Genomic DNA, 26,636 nt, shown 5'->3' on the forward strand with positions numbered 1-26,636 from the left:
CATCAGGGCGAATTCCTGCATGGAAAAGGCTGTGAAGCATCACAGGAGCTGCCCAGGGAGGGTTCCGTGCCATCCCCGGGGGTGGCACCTTGGGGACAGGGAGCACTCGGTGACCCCAGAAATCTCAATAATTCCGGGATTCTGTGACAGCCACGAGCGACAGGTGACTCTAGCTGCACCCCCCGAGTGACAGTGACAGTGACAGCCCCGGAGCCAGCTCTGCTCGCCCCTGTGCGAGCTCATTAACATTGTTAATTAGCCAGGCTGGTTGCGGGGGTGGCAGTAAGGAGGGAGGAGGCTCTCAGGGCACTCCAATGCCAAGGCGGAGCTGTGTCCGGGCCTCTCTTTGCAGCGGAGGGAGCGGTGACAGTGACACGACAGCGACAACGCCGCCTTATCGCGCCCGCCCGCGCCGCCCGCCCGCCTCGCTTTGAGGCCGCCGCGCCCGCGCCAACCGCAGAGCCGAGGGAGGGCCCCGCCCCCGCCGCGCTGCCATTGGCTGAGAGCTCCGGGGGGCGGGGCCAGCCCGCGGACACGTGTGCGCACCCGGAAGCGGCGGCGGGACCGGCCCGGCCCGGGCGGAGGTACCGGGGTTCGGATCCGGGTGGGGACGGGGGGCTCTGGCACTGACCCGCAGCCCCGCGTGTGGGGGTCCCGGGGGTCCCGGTAGCGGCTGGGGCACCGGGGGCGCCGCTTTTGGGGGGTTCGGGGCCTGCGGTGGGTCCGGGGATGCGGGGCTGGGGGGTTCGGGGGTCCCGGGGTGAGCCAGCGGCTTCAGCGGTGTGCGGGGTCCTGGAGTTGGCCTGGGGGGCTCGGGTTTGGGGGCTCGGGGTTCCGGGGGCTCCGGGTTTGGGAGTCCCGGGACCGGCTGGGGCCCCGAGTTTGGTGGTCCTGGGAGCACCCGGGGCTCCGGGTTTGGGGGTCCTGGCACCGGCTGGAGCTCTGGGTTTGGGGGTTCGGGGGTCCCGGGACCGGCCCCACGGCTGGAGGGCCCCGGGGTGCCGGTAAAGCATTGGGGAGGGGGATATGGGGGTGTTTGGGTGCTCCTGGGAGGGCTGTAGGACCCCCTGTAGGAAGGGGGCATCTTCCTGGGGGGGTCTGAGCCGGGAAATTTGCAGGGTCTGGGCTGGGCAGGGTCTGGGAAAAGCCTTTGGGATGAGGCTGGGGGCTGGGAGAGCCTTTGGAGCTGCCACTGGTGTGTGTATATTTCATATATGTTCACATATAAATCCATCAATGCCTGTCTATTTCAGATATATTCACATATAAACCTGTCAATCTCTGTATATTTCGTGTATATTCACATATAAACCTATTAATCCCTGTGTATTTCATATATATTCACATATAAACCTGTCAATCCCTGTATATTTCGTGTATATTCACATATAATTCTCTCAATGCCTGTGTATTCCATTTATTTACACATAAACATATCCATGCAGGCATGTATCATAAATTCATTAATCTGGATTTCCAGCCTGGCTGGATTTCCGTGGCACTGCTGCTCCCTGGGCCATTCCCAGTGCTCATTGCCCATTCCCAGTGCTCGTTGCCCATTTTCTGGGGTTTATTGCCCATTTTCTGGGGTTTATTGCCCATTCCCCAGGGATTTATTGCCCATTCCCGGGGATTTGTTGCCCATTTCCCCTTTCCCGAGGTGCCAGGAGCAGGTGCTGTGAGGTTTTTCACCTTCCACACCAGGAAAACCGGGCTGGGGGCACAAAAAGGGGCCTGGGCGAGGTGTGACCCCAAATCCTGCTGGGGTTCTGCTCCAGGTGGGATCTGCTGGGTCCTGATGGGCTCAGCTTAAATTGCAAAGCCTGGCCTAAGGGGGAAAAAGGGAGCCTGTGGGGGATGGTTGGGCTGGCTGTGAGCCCTGTGCTGCAGGGGTGTCTGGGTGGGGTTTGGGGCTCTCTGGGGGTCTCTGGCTGTTTTCCCAAGGCTGCTCCTCTCCCCCAGGCCAGGATGATCCCGGGGCTGGGCCCAGGGCTGCAGGCACTGCTGGGGACTCTGCTCACCTGGGCCCTGACAGCAGCTGGGTCAGCGCTGGTGTTCGTGTTCTCCAGAGGGCAGGTGAGCCTGGGGTCCCACAGATCCCACGGGATCCTGACCTTGGGATCAGCCCCTGGGCCCTGGATCCCACAGATCCCACAGGATCCCAACCCTAGGGCAGCCCCTTAACCCCTGGGATCAGCCCCTGAGCCCCTGGAATCAGCCCCTGACCCCCTGGGATCCCATAGATCTCACAGGATCCTGACCTTGGGATCAGCCCCTGAGCCCCTGGGATCCCACAGATCCCACAGGATCCCAGTCCAGGGCCAGTTGAGCCCTGGCACCCCACAGGATCTGCTCCTGCCTGGGTTTTCCTGCCTGCTCCCAGCTCTGAGGGGCAAGAAGAGGAAAAATCCAGCTCCTTTCCCATCCCCAGGAGGGGAAGGAAATCAAATTTCTGAGCCTGGAATGTGCCCCTGGGGCTCTGTGTGGGAGCTGCAGCTCCCCTGCCTCTAACCTGGTTCTGCTGCCACGTTTCCAGGGCAGGATTTGGGTCAGTCCCTGCTCAGAAGGAGCAAACTGGGGAGCTCTAAGTCATCCTGGATCCAAAATTAGAGGCCTCCTGGCCAGGGTGCTCCAGATTGCCCAGATGGATTCATTATTTATGCCTCAGCCTTGTGATGCTTTATTCAGGAGCTGCCTGCTGAGGGAGGCTCCCTTTGAGCAGCACTTGGCTTTTCTGCCTTGGGGAGGGGGTGAAAACTGCCCTGGGAGAGGCAGGGACCCCCCAGCTGTGCCAGGGTGCCCAAACCCCAATGCCCAGCCTGGCCTTGGGCACTGCCAGGGCTCCAGGGGCACCCCCTCCTCCCGTGCCAGGGCACAATTCCTGCCCAAAGCCCCACCTGAGCCTCTCCAGCCCTGTGGGCAGTGCCCTCGCACCAGCTCAGGGTGGTTTTGTTTGCTTTTGTTTCCAGAGGCGGATCCTGGATGGGAGCCTGGGCTTTGCTGCAGGGGTGAGTGCAGCCTCCTCCTCCTCCTCCTCCTCCTCCTCCCCCGTGCTCTCTGCAGCCCCTCCACGCTTGGTTTGCTTCTCCACTCGAGTTAAAGCCCCTTGGGTGATTCCCTGAGGGCAGGGAAGGGCTCAGGATGCTGCTCCTGCTGAGGGTGGAGCTGGCACCAGGACCAGGATGGGCTCGAGGCCCCCGAGCTGCCCACGCTGCCCTTGGCTCTCTGCAGTTCCATTCCCCCTTTCCTGGGGGCACTGGGAGCACTGGGATGGGGGCTCTGTGCCTGCCTGGATTTGTGCTTTAACCCCTCAGGAGGAGAGGGAAGGGAGAGCTGCAGCTGTGTGTGAAATGTGGGGATCTCTCCTGGAGGAAAAAACTGGAACTGTGGGATTTGGGAACCGTGCAGGGGTTTGGGAACCGTGCAAGGGTTTGGGAATGTGGGGCTGGCACTGCCCAGGTGCTGGGGCCCCACCCAGACTCATTAAATCCCCTTTGTTTCCATCATTAATTATCGAGTCCAGCTGCTCAGCCCCACCCTGCAGGTGCTGGAGGGCACCTGGATGTGCTCTGGGGTGGTGCCCCTGCCCCCCTGCGTGCTGGGCTGTGCCAGGTGGCCCTGGCTGTGTCACCCGGGTGTGTCCTGGTGCCACCTGGGCGCCTGCTGGGTGACAGGGGCCGGCTGTGCTCCCTGCAGGGTGAGGATTGTCCCCCTTGGAGGCTGTAGGGGACCCCTGGGCTGACATTTCTGCAGGAATCCCAGCAGGATGAGGAGCTGCTGGCCTGGCTGAGGCCACCAGGTCACCCTGGCACAGCTCTGGGTCAGCCCTGCCTGGCCCAGGTGTGGCTCAGGGAGCTCAGCTCCTGCAAACATTGGCTTTGCCCTCAGCTCTGCCAGCTGGCAGGGCCCAGAGCAGGAGGGGGAATTGTGCCTGGAGGGGCCAGGCGGCCCTGGGGACACTGGGGACAGCAGGACAGGCAGCCCTGGGGACCCTGGGGACCCTGGGGACACCAGGCCAGGCAGCCCTGGGGACCCTGGGGACACCAGGGACACCAGGCCAGGCGGCCCTGGGGACCCTGGGGACACCAGGCCAGGCAGCCCTGGGGACCCTGGGGACACCGAGGACACCAGGCCAGGCAGCCCTGGGGACCCTGGGGACACCGGGGACACCAGGCCAGGCAGCCCTGGGGACACCAGGATGCCCCTGAGTTGGAGTTTCCCCAGCTGGGCAGCGTTGCCATTCTTGGCCAGCAGCTGGGTCTCCACCTTTTCCCTGCCTCAAAAGGGTTCAACAACACAAGGAACCTTCCCCTGTCCCCCTTTTTTCCCTTCCCCCTTTCCCCCCTCCTTTTTTCCTTCCTTCTTTTCCCTCCCCCCCTTTTTTTTTCTTCCTTTCCCCTCCCTTTTCCCCTTTCTTTCCCCCTCTTTGTTTCCTCTCCCTCCCTTCCCTTCCTTCCCTTCCCCTGGCCCCTCTTTTTTCCTTCCTCACCCCCTTTTTTCTTTTCTTCCTTTCACCGCCTTTTCCTCTTCCTTCCTTCCCCCCCTTTTTTCCCCTTTCCCTTTCCCCCCCTTTTTTCCCTTTCCTTTTCCCCCCTTTTTTCCCTTCCTTTCCTCCCCTTTTTCCCTTTCCCTTCCCCTTTTTTCCCTTTCCCTTTCCGTTCCCCTTTTTTCCCTTTCCTTTCCCCCCCTTTTTTCCCTTTCCTTTTCCCCCCTTTTTTCCCTTTCCTTTTCCCCCCTTTTTTCCCTTTCCCTCTCCCCTTTTTTCCCTTTTCCTTTCCCCCCCTTTTTTCCTTCCTTTCCCCCAGGACCCTGCAGCTGCTCCAGCTGTTCTGGGGGTGTTGGGGTGAGCCTGGACACGTGGATAAATTGAACTGGGATGTACTGGGATGTACTGGGAGTGCCTCTCCCTGCCTCAGTTCCCTCTCTGGAGTCCCAGCTAATCCCAGTTCTGCAGGCAGGAGCTCTGAGCTTTTGTGTTTCCATAGAGACAAAGCTTTGCTTGCTGGGGCATCTGATGGCAAATTCTGCTTTTTCTCTGAAATCTTGAGATGCTTAAATGAGATTTTTAATTTTTTTTCATTTATTTTTTTCCCCTCCCAGCCGTTCTCTGTGGTGCTGCAGGGCTGGGCTCAGCCACCAGGAGCAAACACCTGCAGCCCCTTCCCTGCAGCTTTTCCTCTGCCTGGGCTGCACTTTGGTTTTCCCCTGTCCCAGGTGCAGCAGGAAATCATCCTCAGCCCTCCCCAGGCACCCTGGGATCAAATATTCCCTAAAACAGCACCAGGAGCTCACTCAGCTCTGCTTAATGGAGCTTTAATGAAGCCAAGTGGAAAAGTTTGGCAGGGAAAGTGCCCTGCCAATGTCTTCATCTTCCACCTGCCCTTCCCACTCCTTTTCCAGCATTTCCTGCTCCCCAGTGTCCCTTGGTGTCCCCATTCCCATCCCAGGGATCCCACAGGAGGGAGGCCAGGCCCTCCTGCTTTAATCAGGGATTTAACTGCAGCTCAGCCCAGCCCTGCCTCTGTTTATGCTGAATTTTAACTTAAAATGAGGCTGCACAGCCACGGAGGCACTGCTGGATCCCTGAGTTTGGGGGGGCAGAATTTGGGGGGTTTTCCCTGCACTGAATCCCTGTGGAAGGAGGTGCCAGCCCTGGGAGAGGTTTGGGTTTAAATCCTGCTGGGTTTGGAGGCATTCCCACCACAGGGAGGGCACAGGTCTGGAGTCCCTGCTTGGTTTTTGTCTCCTGTCTCACTGCTGGAGCCCAGGGCGGGCTTTGGGGTCCCCCAGTGGGGCTTTGGGGTCCCCCAGTGGGGCTTTGGGGTCCCCCAGTGATGCTTTGGGGGTCCCTGAGGCTTTGGGGTCCCCCAGTGATGCTTTGGGGCTCCCCCAGTGAAGCTTTGGGCTCCCCCAGTGATGCTTTGGGGTCCCTGAGGCTTTGGGGTCCCCCAGTGGGGCTTTGGGGTCCCCTGGTGATGCTTTGGGGTCCCTGAGGCTTTGGGGTCCCCCAGTGGGGCTTTGGGGCCCCTGAGGCTTTGGGGTCCCTGAGCTGCCTCCTGCCTGCCGTGTTTTCCCAACCCTGCTGCATTTATGGCATTTTGGCATCTTTGGAGCACAAATGCTGCAAAAATGCCCCAAAATGCCCCAAATCCAGCTTGGCAGGAGCAGGAGATCCCTGATTCTGTGGGGCTGGAGGGAGGGGAAGGTGTGGGAAATCCGCAGTGCCCCAGAGGTCCCAGGTTTGTTGATCCAGGGGGATTTTCCTCTTTTATTGCTGCCTTTGCTGGCCTGGGGACACCTGGGGTGTCTGTCCCTGGCTGGGCCATGCAGAGCTTTGGGATCAGTGTGGATTTGGGGTTTTGACAGGAATCCTTCCCTTTGGTCACCCCTGGGGTCAGCTGAGCCCAGCTCTGCCCCTGCCCTGGGTGGGCAGGAGATCCTAAATCCCCAAATCCCACGCTGGGCTCAGGGCTGGGCTGGGGAGAAGCTGCTGAGGAGCTCCCTGGCACCTTGGGCTGTTCTGTAAATCCATGACAAAGCCTCCCAGCACCTGGGGCTGCCAGAATCAATGGAATTGATGGAATTGATGGAATCAATCCCTTTTCCTGCAGCTGGGGCTGGCTCAGAGCTGTGTCAGCACTGCCCTGGAGCCCTGAGCTGTGTGATCCTGGCAGGATCTGGGGGCTGAGCTCTGTTTGCTGTGCAGAAATGAGATCCTCACATGAGCTGACAGCATCACTCTCCAGAGCCTCTCCCTGCTGCCACGCTGGGCTGTGTGGTTGTTTTTTACAGGAGGTGGCATTTGAAAGATGAGGTTTGACAGCCCTGCTTAAGGCTGACATGACAGCCCTCGTTCCTCTTACTCACAGCAGCTCAGATTTACACAACCAAGCCCCAGGGGCTGAGGCAGCACAGGCAGCTCTGCCTCCCTGCTCTCGAGGGTGCCAGAGCCTGCCCTGAGCCCTGGGCTGGGCTGCAGCTCCTCAAGGGGGCTTGGAGCTGCAGGAGAGGGGATTTGGGGTGGGAACTGGGGAGGAATTCCCTGGGATGGTGTTGGGACACTGGCAGGAGGTTTGGGGTGGAAATTGGGAAATAATTCTGTGGGAAGCTCATGGGACACTGGCAGGAGGTTTGGGGTGGGAATTAGGGAGGAATTCTCTGGGAAGCTCTTGGGACATTGGCAGGAGTTTAGGTTGGAAATTGGGAAGCAATTCTGTGAGATGGTATTGGGACACTGGCAGGAGGTTTGGGGTGGAAATTGGGAAACTCTTGGGACACTGGCAGGAAATTTGGGTTGGAAACTGGGGAGGAATTCCCTGGGATGGTGTTGGGACACTGGCAGGAGGTTTGGGGTGGAAATTGGGGAGGAATTCCCAGGGAGGAGCACCCTGGTGCAGTGGAAGGTGTCTCTGCCCATGGCAGGGGGTGGAATGAGATGAGCTTTAAGGTCCCATCTAACCTAAACCATCGATGAGTCCAAGATAATTGACATGTAATTGGCATGATTTCTTATGGGACACTGCCAGGAGATTTGGGGTGGCAATTGGGAAGGTGTTGGGACGCTGGCAGGAGGTTTAGGTTGGAAATTGGGACGCAATTCTGTGAGATGGTATTGGGACATTGGCAGGAGGTTTGGGGTGGAAACTGGGGAGGAATTCCAAGTTGGGGTGTTGGAACACTGGCAGGAGGTTGGGGAGTTGGGAAGGAATTCTCTGGGAAGCTCTTGGGACACTGGCAGGAGGTTTGGGTTGGAAATTGGGAAGGAATTCCCAGGGAGGAGCACCCTGGTGCAGTGGAAGGTGTCTCTGCCCATGGCAGGGGGTGGAATGAGATGAGCTTTAAGGTGGAATGAGATAAGCTTTAAGTCTAAGATAATTGACATGTAATTGGCATGATTTATTATGGGACACTGGCAGGAAGTTTGGGTTCGAAACTGGGAAGGAATTCTGTGGGATGCACATGGGACATTGGCAGGAGGTTTGGGGTGGGAATTTGGAAGGAATTCCCAGTTGGGGTCTTGGGACACTGGCAGAAGGTTTGGGTTGGAAATTGGGGAGGAATTCTCTGGGATGCTGTTGGGACCCTGTCAGGAATTCCCAGTGAGGGTGTTGGGACACTGGCAGGAAATTTGGGGTGGAAATTGGAAAGAAATTCTGTGGGAAGCTCTTGGACACTGGCAGGAGGTTTGGGTTTGGAGTTGGGGAGGAATTCCCAGTGAGGGTGGTGGGACCCTGGCAGGAATTCCCAGTGAGGGTGATGGGACCCTGGCACAGGTGCCCAGAGCAGCTGTGGCTGCCCCTGGCAGTGCCCAAGGCCAGGCTGGCCAGGGCTGGGAGCACCTGGGACACTGGGGGTGTCCCTGCCATGGTGGCACTGGATGAGCTTTGAGGTTTTGTCCATCCCACACCATTGTGGGGCTCTGAGCATCCTGCCCAGGGGATCTCCTGGGCCTCTGGGGCTGCAGGGCAGAGCTGGGGTCACCTTTCCTCAGCACCCTCCTGCTGCAGCCTCTGGGCTCTGCTCCTTCCCTGCATCCCGCACCCATTCCTGCTTCCATCCCATGGGATCTCACTGTGCTCCCCCTCTGTCCCCAGGTGATGCTGGCAGCCTCCTACTGGTCCCTGCTGGCCCCTGCCATCGAGCTGGCCCAGGAATCCGGGACCTTTGGGGCCTTCTCCTTCTTCCCAGTGGCTGCTGGCTTTGCCCTGGGGGCAGCCTTCGTGTATGGGGCCGACCTGCTGCTGCCAGAGCTGGTGAGTGGGGCTGGCCTGGGGCTCAGCCCAGTGTTCATTGTGGGATTGGGGTGCTGGGGCTCAGCCCAGTGTTCATTTATGGGAATTGTGGGGCTGGGGTCAGCCCAGTGTTCATTGTGGGATTGGGGTGCTTGGGGCTCATCCCAATGTTCATTTATGGGAATTGTGGGGCTGGGGTCAGCCCAGTGTTCATTGTGGGATTGGGGTGCTTGGGGTCAGCCCAGTGTTCATTGTGGGATTGTGGAGTTGGGGGGGGTCATCCCAATGCTGTCACTGGCAATTCCCAGTTTGGGAGCTCCTCCCAGTGCTGTGAGTGGCAATTCCCAGTTTGGGGGCTCATCCCAGTGTTCATCAGTGGCAATTCCCAGTTTGGGAGCTGATCCCAGTGCTGTCACTGGCAATTCCCAGTTTGGGAGCTGATCCCAGTGCTGTCACTGGCAATTCCCAGTTTGGGGGCTCATCCCAGTGCTGTCACTGGCAATTCCCAGTTTGGGGGCTCATCCCAGTGCTGTCACTGGGAATTCCCAGTTTGGGAGCTGATCCCAGTCCTGGTCACTGGGAATTCCCAGTCTGGGTGCTTCCTGCCCTTCCTCCAGCTGCAGGGAACCCCAGTTGGTACCTGAGCATGGATGGATTCTCTCCCACATTTATGAATTTGTGATTTCCCTGAGCCCTGGCCGGCTCTGCTGTGCTGGATGCAGTTCAGACTCTCTGAGCTCTGTTATTTTTTATAATCTCGCCATTTTTTCCCCCCCTTTCACACTTTTGCTTTTGTTCTTCCCGCTGGCAGCTCTGCTCACACAGCTCAGGTGTGACCTGGTGTCCCAGGGGCTGCATCTGCAGAGCTGCCAGCCCTGGCACTGCTGCTCAAGCCCAGCAGGCAGCCTCAGACTGCTGCTAAAAATACAAATAAACGGGGGAGCTGGTGGAATTCTGCAGCTGCCAGCACGAGAACGGCGCAGCCAGGGAAGAGATTTCCACATTTCCAAGGAGATCTTTGAGTTTTCACAATGGTGCAGCCAGAGGAGAGATTTCCACACATTTCCAAGGAGATCTTTGAGTTTTCACGTTGAGTTCAGTGGGATTTTGCTGCCCTGTGGTGATGAGGAAGGAGTGGGAGGTTTTTAGGAGTCTGTAGCACCAAGCTTCCCCTTTCCCTGGCTTTTGGAGAGGGGTCAGGGCTCAGTCAGCTGTGGGGAGAATTGCTGGGTGTTGTGGGGTCGCTCTGCCCCGGTTTGAAACGCCAGGTGTGTGCTAAGGAAGGCAGGAGCCTCCCTGAAATAGAAAATGGAAACTCCTTCCTTCCATTTCCTCTGAAATGGAAAATGTAAACTTCCTTCCTGAGTTCCTTCCTAAATTCCTTCCTTCCAAAAATCCTAAAATTCCTTCCTAAAATTCCTTCCTAAATTTCTACATTCCTTCCTTCCTAAATTCCTGAATTCCTTCCTGAATTCCTTCCTGAATTCCTTCCTAAATTCCTTCCTTCCTAAATTCCTTCCTTCCAAAAATCCTAAAATTCTTTCCTAAAATTCCTCCCTGAATTCCGACATTCCTTCCTTCCTAAATTCCGACATTCCTTCCTTCCTAAATTTCTACATTCCTTCCTTCCTAAATTCCTACATTCCTTCCTAAATCTCTTTCTTCCAAAAATCCTAAAATTCCTTCCTGAATTCCTTCCTGAATTCCTTCCTAAATTCCTTCCTTCCAAAAATCCTAAAATTCTTTCCTAAAATTCCTCCCTGAATTCCTACATTCCTTCCTTCCTGAATGCCTACATTCCTTCCTAAATTCCTTCCAAAAATCCTAAAATTCCTTCCTGAATTCCTACATTCCTTCCTTCCTGAATTCCTACATTCCTTCCTAAATTCCTTCCAAAAATCCTAAAATTCCTTCCTAAATTCCTTCCTGAATTCCTACATTCCTTCCTTCCTAAATTCCTTCCTAAATTCATTCCTCCCTTCCTAAATTCCAAATTATTATAAATTTGGAATTAAGGGGCTCTCAGGCAAAGGTATGGGAGCAGGAATGACAGTTCTTTATTAGGGAAGAAAATATTTTCCCTTGCAGGGATGAAACCACCCAATGGATCCTGAAATGCAGGTGCAGCGCCCGGGGCTCCTGGGGCTGGGCAGTGCCTGCAGGAGGGGAATTTGGGGACACAGAGCAGAGGTTGCACCTTCAGGAGGGGAATTTGGGGATGTTTTGGGCAGAGAGCAGAGGTTGTACCTGCAGGATGGGGATTTGGGGATGCTCTGGGAAAAGAACAGAGATTGCACCTTTGGGGTGGGAATTTGGGGATGTTCTGGGCAGAGAACAAAGGTTGCACCTTTAGGATGGGAATTTGGGATACTCTGAGAAGAGAGCAGAGGTTGCACCTTCAGGAGGGGAATTTGGGGATGTTTTGGGGATGCTCTGGGCAGGGAACAGAGGTTACACCTGTAGGATGGAAATTTGGGGACAGAGAGCAGAGGTTTCACCTTCAGGATGGGAATTTGGGGATGTTCTGGGAAGAGAACAGAGGTTACACCTGTAGGATGGAAATTTGGGGATGCTCTGGGAAAAGAACAGAGATTGCACCTTCAGGATGGGAATTTGGGGATGTTTTGGGAATGTTTTGGGCAGAAAGCAGAGGTTCCACCTTCAGGATGGGAATTTGGGATGCTCTGGGAAGAGAACAGAGGTTTCACCTGTAGGATGGGAATTTGGGGATGTTTTGGGGGTGCTCTGGGCAGAGAGCAGAGATTGCACTGCAGGATGGGAATTTGGGGATGTTTTGGGAATGTTTTGGGCAGAAAGCAGAGGTTTCACCTTCAGGATGGAAATTTGGGGATGTTTTGGGGGTGCTTTGGGCAGAGAACAGAGGTTCTGCAGGATGGGACTGCACTGCAGGATGGGAATTTGGCGATGTTTTGGGCAGAGAGCAGAGATTTCACCTTCAGGATGGGAATTTGGGGATGTTTTGGGCAGAGAGCAGAGGTTACACCTGCAGGATGGGAATTTGGGGATGTTTTGGGCAGAGAGCAGAGGTTCCACCTTCAGGATGGGAATTTGGGATGCTCTGGGAAGAGAACAGAGGTTACACCTGTAGGATGGGAATTTGGGGATGTTTTGGGGGTGCTCTGGGCAGAGAGCAGAGATTGCACTGCAGGATGGGAATTTGGGGATGTTCTGGGCAGAGAGCAGAGGTTTCACCTTCAGGATGGGAATTTGGGGATGTTTTGGGCAGAGAGCAGAGGTTTCACCTTCAGGATGGGAATTTGGGGATGTTTTGGGCAGAGAGCAGAGGTTTCACCTTCAGGATGGGAATTTGGGGATGCTTTGGGGGTGCTCTGGGCAGAGAGCAGAGGTTGCACTGCAGGATGGGAATTTGGGGATGTTTTGGGCAGAGAGCAGAGGTTGCACTGTAGGGACGAGGATTTGGGGGCAGAGAGCTGAGGCTCTGGGCAGAGCTGAGGTTCTGGGCAGAGGTTAGACCTGAGTGTGTTGAAATGAAAACCAAAACTTTATAGTGAGGCTTGAGGCACCCCTGAGCCGGGAATGTGCTCTGGAGCCATCTCCCTTCCTGTGGAGCCCAGGTTTCGCCCTGGGCACGGACAGGGGGTGCTGAGAGGGTCCCTCTGGGGCTCTCTGTGCCCTCCAGGCTGCATAACAACCACATCTGAAAGCTTTTATCCCCTCCTTGTCAGCCCAGAAGGGTTTTCCTGCTGCGCCAGCCCTGCTGGAGCTGGGAGCTGGGGCACCCCAGTGTTTGGTGTTTGCCCCTGGCAGGGGCAGGGTTAATTTCCCGGCAGCTGGAGTCATTGCATTCCTCACAAAAGGCAGATCTAATCTATCCCACCTTTCTCTTTGCCTTTCCCCGGGTGTTTGTTCATCCCCCGGCTGAGGAGGAGATGCTGGTGGGCTTGGCAAAGCTCCCCACAGGATCTGGGGGCACGTGGAGGGTGAGGGCAAGGCAAGAACAGATCCCAGGGCTTTGGAAAAAAATTTATAACATTTATTTCCCCAGATCTCCTGGCGAGGAGCCTCCAGTTTAACCTTTTTTTTTTTTCCTTAAAATGAGGCTTTCAGGAGGTTTTTTGGGTGCTGATGGGGCTGGGTGAGCTTCTGGTGCCTTTCCTAAAAAGGATTTGGGGCTCAGCATCTTCCCTGCCAAGACCCAAAACCTCTGAGGGAAAGTTTACTTAAAAATTCACTGCAGCAGGTCCCTGATGGCTCAGCAGCTATTTTGGGTCTGCTGAAAGGCAGAAGAATGCTGGAATTAAGTGTTATTATTCCCATCCTTCAGAGCTGTCGTGCAGCTCCGCTGCCTGGGGTGGGTTTTGTTCAGAGTTTGGGGTTTTATTGGGTTTTATTGGGGTTGGGATGTGCTGCTTGCCCTCCCTGGGCAATCCAGAGGATTCCCCAGCCCTGGCTCTGGGTTTCAGCCACTTCCTGGCCGCTTTTCTGCTGGATTTTCATGTCCAGGTGCTTTTCCCTGCAGGAGCTGGGGGCTCCTGCATTCCTGCTTTGCTCAGATTTCCTTTGCTCAGGGCAAAACAAACAGCAGCCCTCGAGTTTGTTTGGTTTCGTGGAGCCCTGGCCCTTTTCCACAGGCTCTGGGAGCAAGGAGGGGTCTGGCTCTGAGGGTGAAAAACTTTGGGGGTTTTTTTTTGGGAATGTAGCAAAGCCTCCCGTTGGGAAACCTCCTTCCCTTCCGTTTCTAAATAACCCAGAGTTGCCTCAGCATGGGTTTAATTAAGTTATAATATATTTATATATATATAAATATAAAAATATATATTATATATAATGTATATAAAATATATATATAATTATATATACACACACATATATACATATATATTACATATATACACATATATATACACACATAATATAATATAAATAATATAATTAATATAATATAATATAAATAATATAATTAATATAATATAATTAATATAATATAAGGTTATAGATCCATGAGGGATTGATCCCTGTCTCCTGTCCCAGGTGGGATTTCTGCCATGAAAATCCCTGAGTACCAAACCCACCCATGGGATCCTGGGAAGGACTCAGAACCTTCAAAGGTTTTATTTTCCATCTTTATCCATGAAAACCTGGCTGCTTCCCACCCCTGGGTAGCACTTTAGTGCTTGCAATCCAGTGGTGGCTGGGTAGGTTGGAATTATTTGCCAAAACCCCCACAAAATGCTAATTATCCTAATTTCTACCCAAGCATTTTGTTTTATTAATGGAGGTAAAGGCTTATTTACTGCCGCAGTGCAATTTGTCAGCTGCTCTTAATTAGGATTCTCTCTCATTATGCACCAAGCGTTTGATAACAGCATTATTTGGGAAGCCCCAGAGCTGGAGCTGCAGAGCTCCTGGTTCTGAGCTGGGGTTGGGGTTCAGTCCCCTCCCGCCCTGCTCGGGTCTGTGGGGTCTGGAGCACTTTGGGGTGGGGTGGGCTGAGAAATCCCTCGGGGAAAAAGCAGGGACAGAAATCCTGGTTTAAATCTTAATCCTTCCTTCCATGAGCTGCTGCTCTGCACGGAGCCCTCTCCATCATCCTGAGCCTCTCCATCATCCCGAGCCTCTCTCCATCATCCCGAGCCTCTCTCCATCATCCCGAGCCTCTCTCCATCATCCCGAGCCTCTCTCCATCATCCCGAGCCTCTCTCCATCATCCCGAGCCTCTCCATCATCCTTCCCCTCTCCATCATCCTTCCCCTCTCCATCATCCTTCCCCTCTCCATCATCCTTCCCCTCTCCATCATCCTGAGCCTCTTCCATCATCCTGAGCCTCTCCATCCTTCCCCTCTCCATCCTGAGCCTCTCCCATCATCCTGAGCCTCCTTCCCTGGAGCAGGAATTGCTGGGATGGCTGCTGGTGTTCCATGGGCCTCTCCCTCCTCCTGGCTTTTCTCCCCTCCTGGTCTGCTATTCCATGGGATTTTCTCTCCTCCTGTTCTGACATTCCCTGGGCTTTTCCTTTCTCCTGGTCTGGTATTCCATGGAATTTTCCCTCCTCCTGGCTTTTCTCTTTTCCTGCTCTGACATTCCATGGGCTTTTCCCTCCTCCTGGCTCTGATATTCCCTGGGCTTTTCCCCCCTCCTGGCTCTGACATTCCATGGGTTTTTCCTCTCCTGGCTCTGATATTCCATGGGCTTTACCCTCCTGGCTTTTTCCTCCTTCTGCTCTGACATTCCATGGGCTTTTCCCTCCTGGCTCTGACATGCCCCAGGCTTTTCCCTTTTCCTGCTCTGACATTCCCTGTTTTTCCCCTCCTATCCCTGACATTCCCTGTTTTTTTCCCCCCTCCTATCCCTGACATTCCCTGTTTTTTCCCGCCTCCTATCCCTGACATTCCCTGGTTTTTCCCCCCTCCTATCCCTGACATTCCCAGGGCTTTTCCCCCCTCCTATCCCTGACATTCCCTGTTTTTTCCTGTCCCTGACATTCCCTGGTTTTCCCCCCCTTCCTATCCCTGACATTCCCTGGTTTTTCCCCCCTCCTATCCCTGACATTCCCTGTTTTTTCTCTCCCTCCTATCCCTGACATTCCCTGGTTTTTCCCCCCTCCTATCCCTGACATTCCCTGTTTTTCCCCCCTCCTATCCCTGACATTCCCTGGTTTTTTCCCCCTCCTATCCCTGACATTCCCTGGTTTTTCCCCCCTCCTATCCCTGACATTCCCTGTTTTTTCTCTCCCTCCTATCCCTGACATTCCCTGGTTTTTCCCCCCTCCTATCCCTGACATTCCCTGTTTTTCCCCCCTCCTATCCCTGACATTCCCTGGTTTTTTCCCCCCTCCTATCCCTGACATTCCCAGGGCTTTTCCCCCCTCCTATCCCTGACATTCCCTGTTTTTTCTCTCCCTCCTATCCCTGACATTCCCTGTTTTTTTCCCCCCTCCTATCCCTGACATTCCCTGTTTTTCCCCCCTCCTGGCTCAGCCTTTGCTCCCTGCCTTTTGCTCAGTTTGTGCCTGGCTCGGGCTGCTCCAGGAGCATTTCCCAGCCGGAGGAGGAGCAGGGAACGTTCCCCTCCCTGCCCTCGCCTGCCTCCTGCACCACCCCCTGTTTATCCCGGGCTCTGCTGCTCCCCCAGCCCTTGTTTGAGCTCCGTTTGTGCCTTGGAGTCTGCTGGGAGCAGAACCCCCAATTAATTCCCCCTCAGTGAAAGGCAAACCTGCCATTAGGGTGTCAGGAGGCAGCAGCAGAGGCTCTGTCACTGCCTGCAGCTGCTTCTGTGGGAATCCCCAGCTCTGACTCACCCAGGAGCTTTTGCTGCTTTTTGTGCTTTTTATTAAGCAGGATTTTTATGCTTTTTATTGATGCTTTTTTATTTCTTTATTAATAATTTTATTTTTATTTATTTTACGCTTTTTATTTTTTACTTTTATTATTATTTATTTTATGCTTTTTATTTGTATTTTATGCTTTTTATTTTATTGTTTATTTCTATATTAATGTTATTATTTTTATTCTTATTTTTACTTTTATTATTTATTTTATTTTTTATTTTATGCTTTTTTGTTTTATTATTTTATATAATTTATTTTATGCTTTTTATTTTCATTTTTTACTTTTATTATTTATTTTATGATTTTTTATTATTTTATTTTTATGCTTTTTAAAATTTATTTTTATATTATTTATTTAATGCTTTTTATTTTTATTTTTTACTTTTATTATTTATTTTATGATTTTTTATTATTTTATGCTTTTTATTTTCATTTTCTACTTTTATTATTTATTTTATGCTTTTTTATTATTTTATTTTATGCTTTTTATTTTATTTATTTTTATATTATTTATTTAATGCTTTTTATTTTTATTTTTTACTTTTATTATTTATTTTATGATTTTTTAATTATTTTATGCTTTTTATTTTATTATTTCTTTATTTTTATATCATTTATTTTGTGCTTTTTATGTTTATTTTTTTACTTTCATTATTATTTATTTTATGCTTTATTATTATTTTATTTTATGCTTTTTATTTTATTATTTCTTTATTTTTATGTTATTTATTTTATGCCTTATTTATTTTAAGAGGGTATTTCCTGTTGGGACTGAGGTGTTTATCAGTTCTTATCTCTGTCACGTTCTCACCTGAGTTCTGCAGCACAAACTAAAAATAGAGCCCTTTCTTTCTTTCTACAAGGTTTTTTTTAAAGATAAATTGTCTAATTAAGAAATGACACCTAAATTATTTTTACTTTTAACTCAATAACTAAGTACCTGTGGCCCACAATGTGGATTTTTATCCAATTGCACAAAACCACCCAAACCCATGGAGGAGAAGGTGAAGAAGAAGCAGCCTCTGCCCTAAAGCCTCCATCTTGTTTTATTACTATATATTATTACTTTATTATTATATTATTATTATATTGTGAAAAGCCAATCATAATACGTGCATTTTCCACATCCCCCCTTGTGTTTTTATGGGACAGCCGAGGTTTGGGGCATTTGGGAGGGTCCCTATGGTGACACCTGAGCTCCAATCAGGGTTTAAGGATTTAAACTCCAGCACTGGGCAGTGCAGGAGGAGCCCATGGGCAGAACTTTGGGAGGGGTTAAAAGGTGAAACCTCCATCGTAGGCTGAGCACAGGGTGGGGAAAACCCTCTGCTCGTTTTCTCTCTTCAGTCTGCTGTTGTATTTTTGATGAGGTATTCCTTTATTACCATATATTTATAGTATTGTATTTTTTGGTATTTTTATTGTATTTTTTAATATTTTTTAAATTGTATTTTTATTGTATTTTTAATTTTTTTTAATTGTATTTTTATTGTATTTTTATATATATATTTTTTTTTTAAATTTGTATTTTTATTGTATATTTTTAACAAACCTTTCTGGGCTGATGAGCAGTGAGTGGCCATTCCTCCCAGGCTGTGCTGAGCTCTCCCTCACGTCTGCAGGGCTGGCTGAGCACCCAGAGGAAGCTGTGTGTTAAAATAATGCAATTAAGCACTGCAGCCTCTTCATTTGAGGGCTGATGGATGCTGGCTGAGCCCTCTGCATCCTGCCCGGGCTCCCAGAGCTGCCCTTCCCCTCTGCAGAAGGGAATATTGGGGAGGAACGAGCTGGTAATTGAAGGTTTGTTTGCTTTTCCCTCTCACCCTGGCAAAAAGCCTGCGAAAATCCACGTGGGAAAAGGGGTGGGACTGGTCCTGGCCAGGCTTTAATAAATGTGTGCAGAGCAGCTCCTGTTGATCCCAGCTGGTTGTGGAAATCTGAATTAAAATCTCACTTTGTGGGGTGCAAACGCCTCTGAGGGTGCAGGGGGTGTGAGGAATAAAAACCCCCCAGGATAAAATAAAACCCCCTAGGATGAAAATAAAAACCCTCAGGAAAATCCCCCTCGAGGTCTGGCTGTGCTGGAACAGGCAAATCTCCTCCCAGCACAAACTGATTATTAAAATCTCAATTAAAATCTCACTTTGTGGGGTACAACCCCCTCTGAGGGTGCAGGGGATGTGAGGAATAAAATCCCCCCAGGATAAAATAAAATCCCCCCAGGATAAAATAAAATCCCCCCAGGATAAAATAGAAACCCCCCAGGATAAAATAACCCCCCCCCCCCCAGGATAAAATTAAAACCCCCCCAGGAAAATTCTCCTCGAGGTCTGGCTGTGGCTGGAACAGGCAAATCTCCTCCCAGCACAATCTGGTTATTAAAATCTGAATTAAAATCTCACTTTGTGGGGCACAAACCCCTCTGAGGGTGCAGGGGATGTGAGGAATAAAAACCCCCCAGGATAAAATAAAATACCCCCAGGATAAAATTAAAAAACCCCCAGGAAAATTCCTCTCAAGGTCTGGCTGTGGCTGGAACAGGCCAATCTCCTCCCAGCATACACTGGTTATTAAAATCTGAATTAAAATCTCACTTTGTGGGGCACAAACCCCTCTGAGGGTGCAGGGCATGTGAGGAATAAAAAACCCCCAGGACAAAATAAAACCCCATCAGGATAAAATAGAAACCCCCCAGGATAAAATAAAAACCCCCCAGGATAAAATTAAAAACCCCCCAGGAAAATCCCCCTCGAGGTCTGGCTGTGCTGGAACAAGCAAATTTCCTCCCAGCACAAACTGATTATTAAAATCTCAATTAAAATCTCACTTTGTGGGGTACAACCCCCTCTGAGGGTGCAGGGGATGTGAGGAATAAAATCCCCCCAGGATAAAATAAAATCCCCCAGGATAAAATAAAATCCCCCAGGATAAAATAGAAACCCCCCAGGATAAAATAAACCCCCCCCCCCAGGATAAAATTAAAAACCCCCCAGGAAAATTCTCCTCGAGGTCTGGCTGTGGCTGGAACAGGCCAATCTCCTCCCAGCACAAACTGGGAGTGATCCCCACCCTAACTGGTTTTGCTGGGCTCAGATTCTCCGCTTGGAGCAATTATTCCATTGAAAAAAAGGAATTTTGCTGGTTGTGGTTGGGGTTTTTCCAGGATTCCTGCTGGGCAGGAGTTGGTGACAGTGACAGGAAACTCCTGCTGCCGCAGGGATGCGGTGGGTTTGGTTTTCTTGTTTGGTTTTGGTTTTTCTTTTGGCCAGAGCAGGGAAAACATTGCTGTGCTTTTGTTTTGGTGGTGGCAGAGGTTACAAAACCACCCCTCCCTCGTGCCCTGCCAGAGAAACACCCTGGGGGCATTGGGAATGTGCCCCTTTTTGGGTGCCAGGGATGTTCCCTGTGCCCCTTTTGGGTGCCAGGGATGTTCCCTGTGCCCCTTTTGGGTGCCAGGGATGTTCCCTGTGCCCCTTTTGGGTGCCAGGGATGTTCCCTGCATCTGTTTTGGATGCCAGGGATGTTCCCTGTGCTCCTTTTGGATGCCAGGGATGTTTTGGGTGCCAGGGATGTTCCCTGTGCCCATTTTGCATGCCAGGGATGTTTTCTGTGCCTGTTTTGGGTGCCAGGGATGTTCCCTGTACCCCCTTTAGGTGCCAGTGATGTTTTGGATGCCAGGGATGTTCCCTGTGCCCCTTTTGGGTGCCAGGGATGTTTTGGGTGCCACTGATGTTCCCTCTGCTCATTTTAGGTGCCAGGGATGTTTCCTGTGCCTGTTTTAGGTGCCACTGATGTTCCCTCTGCTCATTTTGGGTGCCAGAGATGTTTTGGGTGCCAGTGATGTTCCCTATGCCACTTTTGGGTGCCAGGGATATTCCCTGTGCCCGTTTTGGATGCCAGGGATGTTCCCTGCATCTGTTTTGGGTGTCAGGGATGTTCTCTGTGCCCTTTTTTCAGGGGGATGTGATCCTAAATCCCTGCTTTCCCTAAAAGGATAAATAAAAAAAAATCTTTAAAAAATACCCATTTTCTATCAAAAAGGATCCCTTTTTTCAGGGGGATGTGATCCCAAATCCTTGCTTTCCCTAAAAGGATGCATTTTTATAAAAATCTAAAAAAATACTTATTTTCTATCAAAAAGGATCCCCTTTTCCAGGGGGGTGTGATCCCAAACCCTTGATTTTCCTAAAAGGATACATTTTTTAAAAAAATCTAAAAGAATAACCATTTTGTATTAAAAAGGATCCCTGTTTTCAGGGATGTGATCCCAAATCCTTGCTTTCCCTAAAAGGATACATTTTTATAAAAATCTAAAAAAATATTTATTTTCTATCCAAAAGGATCCCCTTTTTCAGGGGGAAGTGATCCCAAATCCTTGCTTTCCCTAAAAGGATTATTATTGTGTTTTTCAAACCTAAAAGAATACCCATTTTGTGTCAAAAAGGATCATTTTTTTCCCATAAAAAGGACCCTTTTTTCCCCACACAAAGAACACCTCTTTTCCTACATAAAGGACATTTTTCCCCCTCATTTTCTTCTCCACCAGGCCAACCCCACTCCTGTGCCACAGGAGTGCACTGGGAGCTCCCACACCCCAGAACAGTTTTTCCTCTAAGTTCTTCCTGTCCAAGTCTCTCCCTTTCTGCACTAATCAACCCCCGTGGTTATTTCAGCAGACACTAATTACTGCCACCGACTAATTAATGCCAGTTGCCTTCCCTGCTCTCTCTGCAGTGTTTGGAAGGCGCTGACACCAATTAAAGGCCTCCTGCAGGCTCGGGGCTGGGATCAGCCTGAGCTTTCCTGAAGGGCACCAGCGTTGGCACAAAGTGTCCCCAAGCCCAGGGATGGCACCAGATCCAGCTGAGCTTCCCCAAATCCAGCTGGGATTCCTGAAAATCACCAAGATTGTCACAAACTGTCCCCAAGCCCAGGGATGGCACCAGATCCAGCTGGGATTCCTGGTCACCAACATTGTCACAAACTGTCCCCAAGCCCAGGGATGGCACCAGATCCAGCTGAGCTTCCCCAAATCCAGCTGGGATTCCTGAAAATCACCAAGATTGTCACAAACTGTCCCCAAGCCCAGGGATGGCACCAAATCCAGCTGGATTCCTGAAAATCACCAACATTGTCACAAACTGTCTCCAAGCTCAGGAAGGGCACCAGGTCCAGCTGGGATTCCCAAATCCAGCTGGGATTCCTGAAAATCACCAAGATTGTCACAAATTGTCCCCAGCCCAGGGATGGCACCAAATCCGCCTGAACTTCCCCAATCCAGCTGGGATTCCTGAAAATCACCAACATTGTCACAAACTGTCCCCAAGCCCACGGATGGCACCAGATCCAGCTGAACTTCCCCAAATCCAGCTGAGATTCCTGAAAATCACCAAGATTGTCACAAATTGTCCCCAAGCCCAGAGAGGGCACCAGATCCAGCTGAGCTTCCCCAATCCAGCTGGGATTCCTGAAAATCACCAAGATGATTGTCACAAATTGTCCCCAAGCCCAGGGATGGCCCAAATCCAGCTGGGATTCCTGGTCACCAACATTGTCACAAATTGTCCCCAAGCCCAGGGATGGCACCAAATCCACCTGAACTTCCCCAAATCCAGCTGGGATTGCCTCCATCCCGGTGCAGCTTTGGGAGGTGTGAAAAATGTCTGGTTTATGATTGGCTTTTTGCAAATATTGAAATGAATATTGTATGTGTCGTGTTAGAGAGTGATGCTGTGTGAGGTTTTGTTCTAATTTCAGGAAGGGAGATCTCCTCCATCCCTTTCCTGGCTCTCAGCATCCAGGGTTTCCTGGAAATCTCCTCCTTCCCTCAGCATCCATGAGATCAGCTGCCATCTCCCTTAGAGAACACTTCCTTGTTATGTCTGATGTGGGAAAACCACACCAGGATTTCTGCCACCCTGCTGGGTATAGAACTTTAAAGTTTATCCATTTTGGCTAAAAGCTAGGGCTAGTCAGAAAATAGGTTTGGTTTTTTTTTTTTAATCTGAAATTCTGCCATATGAAAAGCAAATTTCAAAACCATATCAGCTTGATTTTGTATCAGTAAAAGAACTGAATTTCAGACTTGCAGTGTTGAACTGGAAATGTTGAGGGTTTTTTTCTAGTTTCAGAAAGGGAAAAAAAATCTCCTTTTTCCCTCCTGGCTCTCAGCATCCAGGGTTTCCTGGAAATCTCCTCCTTCCCTCAGCATCCATGAGATCAGCTGCCATCTCCCTTAGAGAACATTTCCTTTTTATGTCTGATGTGGGAAAACCACACCAGGATTTCTGCCACCCTGCTGGGTATAGAACTTAAACCAAGAAACCACATTCTAGAATGAAGTTTATGCATTCTGGCTAAAAGCTAGGACTGGTCAGAAAATAGGGTTTTTGTTTTTCAATGAAATTCTGGCAAATGAAAAGCAAATTCAAAACCGTATCAGCTTGATTTTGTATCAGTAAAAGAACTGAATTTCAGACTTGCAGTGTTTCCCGTGCACTGGAAATGTTGAGGGTTTTTTTCTAATGTCAGAAAGGGAAATCTCCTCCATCCCTTCCCTGGCTCTCAGCTTCAGGATTTGTTGGAAATTTCTTCCATCCCTTCCCTGGCTCTCAGCTTCAGGATTTGTTGGAAATTTCCTCCATCCCTTCCCTGGCTCTCAGCCTCCAGGCTTTGCTGGAAATCTCCTTTTTCCCTCCTGGCCCTGCCAGTGCTGAGGGATTGAGCCCCAGCCCCTCGGGCTGGGTCAGTGGAGGTGAGAGCTCCCAGCTGAACTGCAGGGAGGTGTCATTGGTATTAACAGCCCTGCTCAGACTCGTTATGCAAATGAGGGGAGAGGAGCCAATTGAGTTATTCATCTTTAACCTTTGTTTTGGGTCCCTGTGACCCTCCCAGGGAGGCTCCTGTTGCTGCTCTGCCTCAGGGCGATGGTTTGTGCTGCTGGCCTGGGCCCCAGAGCTGCACCCAGGGGATGCCAGCCTGATCCCACCTGCACATCCCCGGCTCTGGGTGCTCCTGAGGGGATCCCAAGGGATCCCACCTGCACATCCCTGGCTCTGGGTGCTCCCAGGTGATCCCACCTTGATCCCACCTGCACATCCCTGGCTCTGGGTGCTCCCAAGTGATCCCACCTTGATCCCACCTGCACATCCCTGGCTCTGGGTGCTCCTGGGAGGGATCCCAGGGGATGCCACCTGCACATCCCCGGCTCTGGGTGATTCCAGGTGATCCCACCTTGATCCCACCTGCACATCCCTGGCTCTGGGTGCTCCTGGGGTGAGCCCAGGGGATCCCACCTGGACATTTCCTCCCTGGGGGTGATTCCAGGTGATCCCACCTGATATCACCTGGACATCCCTCCTGGGGGTGATCTCAGGTGATCCACCTGGATATGACTCCCTGGGGATGATCCCACCTGATCCCACGTGCACATCCCTCCCTGTGGGTGCTCCCGGGGGTGCATTCCCAGCCCTGCAGGGAGGAGGGCGCTCAGGGTGGCACCAGGTTCACAAATCACAGCCAGGGACACGTTCCCTTCTCCCAGCTGTGCTCCTGTGCCTCTGATCCCGAGGTTCCTCCTGCTTCTGGAGCTCCAGGTGGGTCTGAGGAACCTGAGGACATCAGGAACACCCACCTGGTTGGCTTTTCATCAGGAGCTGGAGTGACAGGAAACCGGGAATGGGTGGGGCAGGGTTGGATGGGATAGGGCAGGAATCCTTTCCCTCTCTGCAGGGCCCTGCTGTGGGGCTGGGGCTGCGTCTTTAGCCTGGCTGTGGGGTGTGCTTTGAGGCTGTGGGGTGTGCTTTGAGGTTTTGGGGTGGCTTTGAGGCTGTGGGGTGTGCTTTGAGGCTGTGGGGTGTGCTTTGAGGTTTTGGGGTGGCTTTGAGGTTTTGGGGTGGCTTTGAGACTGTGGGGTGTACTTTGAGGTTTTGGGGTGTGCTTTGAGGTTTTGGGGTGTACTTTGAGGTTTTGGGGTGTGCTTTGAGGTTTTGGGGTGTACTTTGAGGCTTTGGGGTGTGGGGAGGGGCTGGGATGGGATTCCCCAGGAGCTGTGGCTGCCCCAGCCCTGGAATTGTCCCAGGCCAGGTTGGATGGGGCTTGGAGCACCCTGAGTGGTGAAATGTGTCCCTGCCATGGCAAGGGGTGGCACTGGGTGGCTTTTCAGGTCCCTTTCCAGCCTGAGTGCCACAGCTTGGTGGGAGCTGCTGTGACACATCCCCATCCATCCCCAGCCGTGGGCTGTGCTGACCTCTCTGTGTTGCCTTGCAGGGCTTCCCTGGCCCTCCCCACGCCGCCCTGGCCCTGAGCTGCGAGCAGAGAGCCCTGAAGGAGAAGCAGGAGCAGAGCCCTGGCTGGGATTTCGGGAGCAGCAGCAGCGAGCTGGCCATCAGGATAGGTAGAGCTGGGCTGCAGCCAGGCAAGCATCCTGTCATATCCCACCCCCGAGGGCACAGAGCCCCCTGCTGCCTTTCCTTTCCTTTCCTTTCCTTTCCTTTCCTTTCCTTTCCTTTCCTTTCCTTTCCTTTCCTTTCCTTTCCTTTCCTTTCCTTTCCTTTCCTTTCCTTTCCTTTCCTTTCCTTTCCTTTCCTTTCCTTTCCTTTCCTTTCCTTTCCTTTCCTTTCCTTTCCTTTCCTTTCCTTTCCTTTCCTTTCCTTTCCTTTCCTTTCCTTTCCTTTCCTTTCCTTTCCTTTCCTTTCCTTTCCTTTCCTTTCCTTTCCTTTCCTTTCCTTTCCTTTCCTTTCCTTTCCTTTCCTTTCCTTTCCTTTCCTTTCCTTTCCTCTCCTTTCCTCTCCTCTCCTCTCCTCTCCTCTCCTCTCCTCTCCTCTCCTCTCCTCTCCTCTCCTCTCCTCTCCTCTCCTCTCCTTTTTCCTCTCCTTTTTCCTCTCCTTTTTCCTCTCCTTTTTCCTCTCCTTTTTCCTCTCCTTTTTCCTCTCCTTTTTCCTCTCCTTTTTCCTCTCCTTTTTCCTCTCCTTTTTCCTCTCCTTTCCTTTCCCCTCATCTTTCCCTTCCTCTCCTTTCCTTTCCCCTCATCTTTCCCTTCCTCTCCTTTCCTTTCCCCTCATCTTTCCCTTCCTCTCCTTTCTCCTTTTCCTTTCTCCTTTTCCTTTCTCCTTTCCCCACTTGCACTGTCTGGCCCATGAATTATTTATTTCTCGCTGTCTCTGTGCTGTGCTGCAGGAGTGAAACCCTGGGGTTGTTTCCAGTTCTGCCTCTGTCCCCGTGGCTCCCCCAGCCCCAGCTGTCCCCCTCATTCCGGGGGTGAATCCAGAGGCTGCAACACGCAGCTCTTTCCTCCTTAAACAGATTCTAAGGAAGGAATTAAATAAATCTGGGTGGTTCTTTGGGCTTCCCCAGGCTGGTTTTGGGGTGGGTGCTGGGGACAGGTCCCCTGAGACAGCACAAGTGGCTCTTCCTCCACTCAACAGCTCTCCAGGAGACAAAAATGCAATTTAGCCAATTAATTTTATTTCTCCTCTGATTATTTGCTCGGGATTGTGGTTTGAAGCATCACGGGTGCAGCTGGGAGCAGATTGGTTTGAAGGAATGGTTTTTTTCCTTTTGCAGGGAGTTGCTCTGCTCCCCTCTGAAATCAGCCTCTTTTATTTACCCCCACTGCTTAATTGCACGGTTCCTAAAAACGCTGCAAATGCTCGGGGTTTCAGCAGCAGCCTGGCTTTTTCCAGAGGGATGGGAGGATTTTTCCTGAGCTTTGCGTGCTCTGGGTCCTTGGGAGGCAGCTGCAGGGGGGTTGATGTTTTTGTCAGGTGGGAACTTCCCATCTCAGGCCCAGTTTAATTTTATTTTGAAGGGAAAGCAGAAGTGCTCAGCCCTGCAGCTCTCAGCAGCTCGAGCTGCTGAGGTTTTTATGTTTTCATCTCCTTTTGGTTATTGCAGACAATAACAGTGCAAATGGTTTTGGGAATAGAAAATTTCCATTAGGCTTTGTTGGGTTTTTTTTTCCCCTCTCTCTGGGGACATGGTGTTAAGGACAATACATTAATTCTTTTATTGTCTTTTCCTTTATTCCCTTTTCTTTCTGGCGAAATAAACTCGGTATTTTCCCCAGCTTTCCAGGAAAGCTGCTTTCCCCAGGGCTGGGTAGTGCCTGCCTGGCCCTGGGGAGGCTCTGGAACATAATGGGCGTTTTCAAAGTCTAATGGGTACTAAGTGGAATATTTCAGGCTTAATCACTGTTGAATCATTGACCCTTCCTTCATATTTACATCTTTTTAAATCGCTAAAGCTGTGAAAACAAAGGAAAATCCCAAAGCAGCAGCTGCCTTGTGCAGCCTCGGTGCCTGGGGAGGGAGAGCAGGGATGGAAATGGGGGAGCTGGGATGGGAAATGTGGGAGCTGGGATGGGAAATGTGGGAGCTGGGATGGGAAATGTGGGAGCTGGGATGGAAATGGGGGAGCTGGGATGGGAAATGTGGGAGCTGGGATGGAAATGTGGGAACTGAGATGGAAATGTGGGAGCTGGGATGGAAATGTGAGAGTTAAGAAGGGAAATGTGGGAGCTGGGATGGAAATGTGGGAGAGGGAAGGAGAGGAGAGGAAATTTCAAGGAAAGGAAAGGGAAGGGACAGGAAGGGAAG

At 51.4% G+C, this 26,636-nt stretch overlaps 1 protein-coding gene across 2 annotated transcripts in view; it reads left to right on the plus strand.

Annotated features, from left to right (window-relative positions):
• Window positions 1-522: 522 nt before the first annotated feature.
• Window positions 523-26,636, plus strand: part of SLC39A11 (solute carrier family 39 member 11) — an 80,317-nt gene continuing 54,203 nt past the window's right edge. The window contains exons 1-5 of one of the 2 annotated variants that reach the window (XM_066566024.1): window positions 523-584; window positions 1,963-2,076; window positions 2,970-3,008; window positions 8,595-8,753; window positions 24,310-24,457. In XM_066566024.1, coding sequence (XP_066422121.1) covers window positions 1,969-2,076; window positions 2,970-3,008; window positions 8,595-8,753; window positions 24,310-24,457 — 454 coding nt within the window. In that variant the 5' untranslated portion in view covers window positions 523-584; window positions 1,963-1,968. The remainder of the gene's footprint in view (window positions 585-1,962; window positions 2,077-2,969; window positions 3,009-8,594; window positions 8,754-24,309; window positions 24,458-26,636) is intronic. The other variant, XM_066566025.1, reaches the window with a different exon arrangement.

The sequence above is a fragment of the Molothrus aeneus genome, chromosome 26, assembly GCF_037042795.1.
Source record: "Molothrus aeneus isolate 106 chromosome 26, BPBGC_Maene_1.0, whole genome shotgun sequence".
NCBI lineage: Eukaryota > Metazoa > Chordata > Aves > Passeriformes > Icteridae > Molothrus > Molothrus aeneus.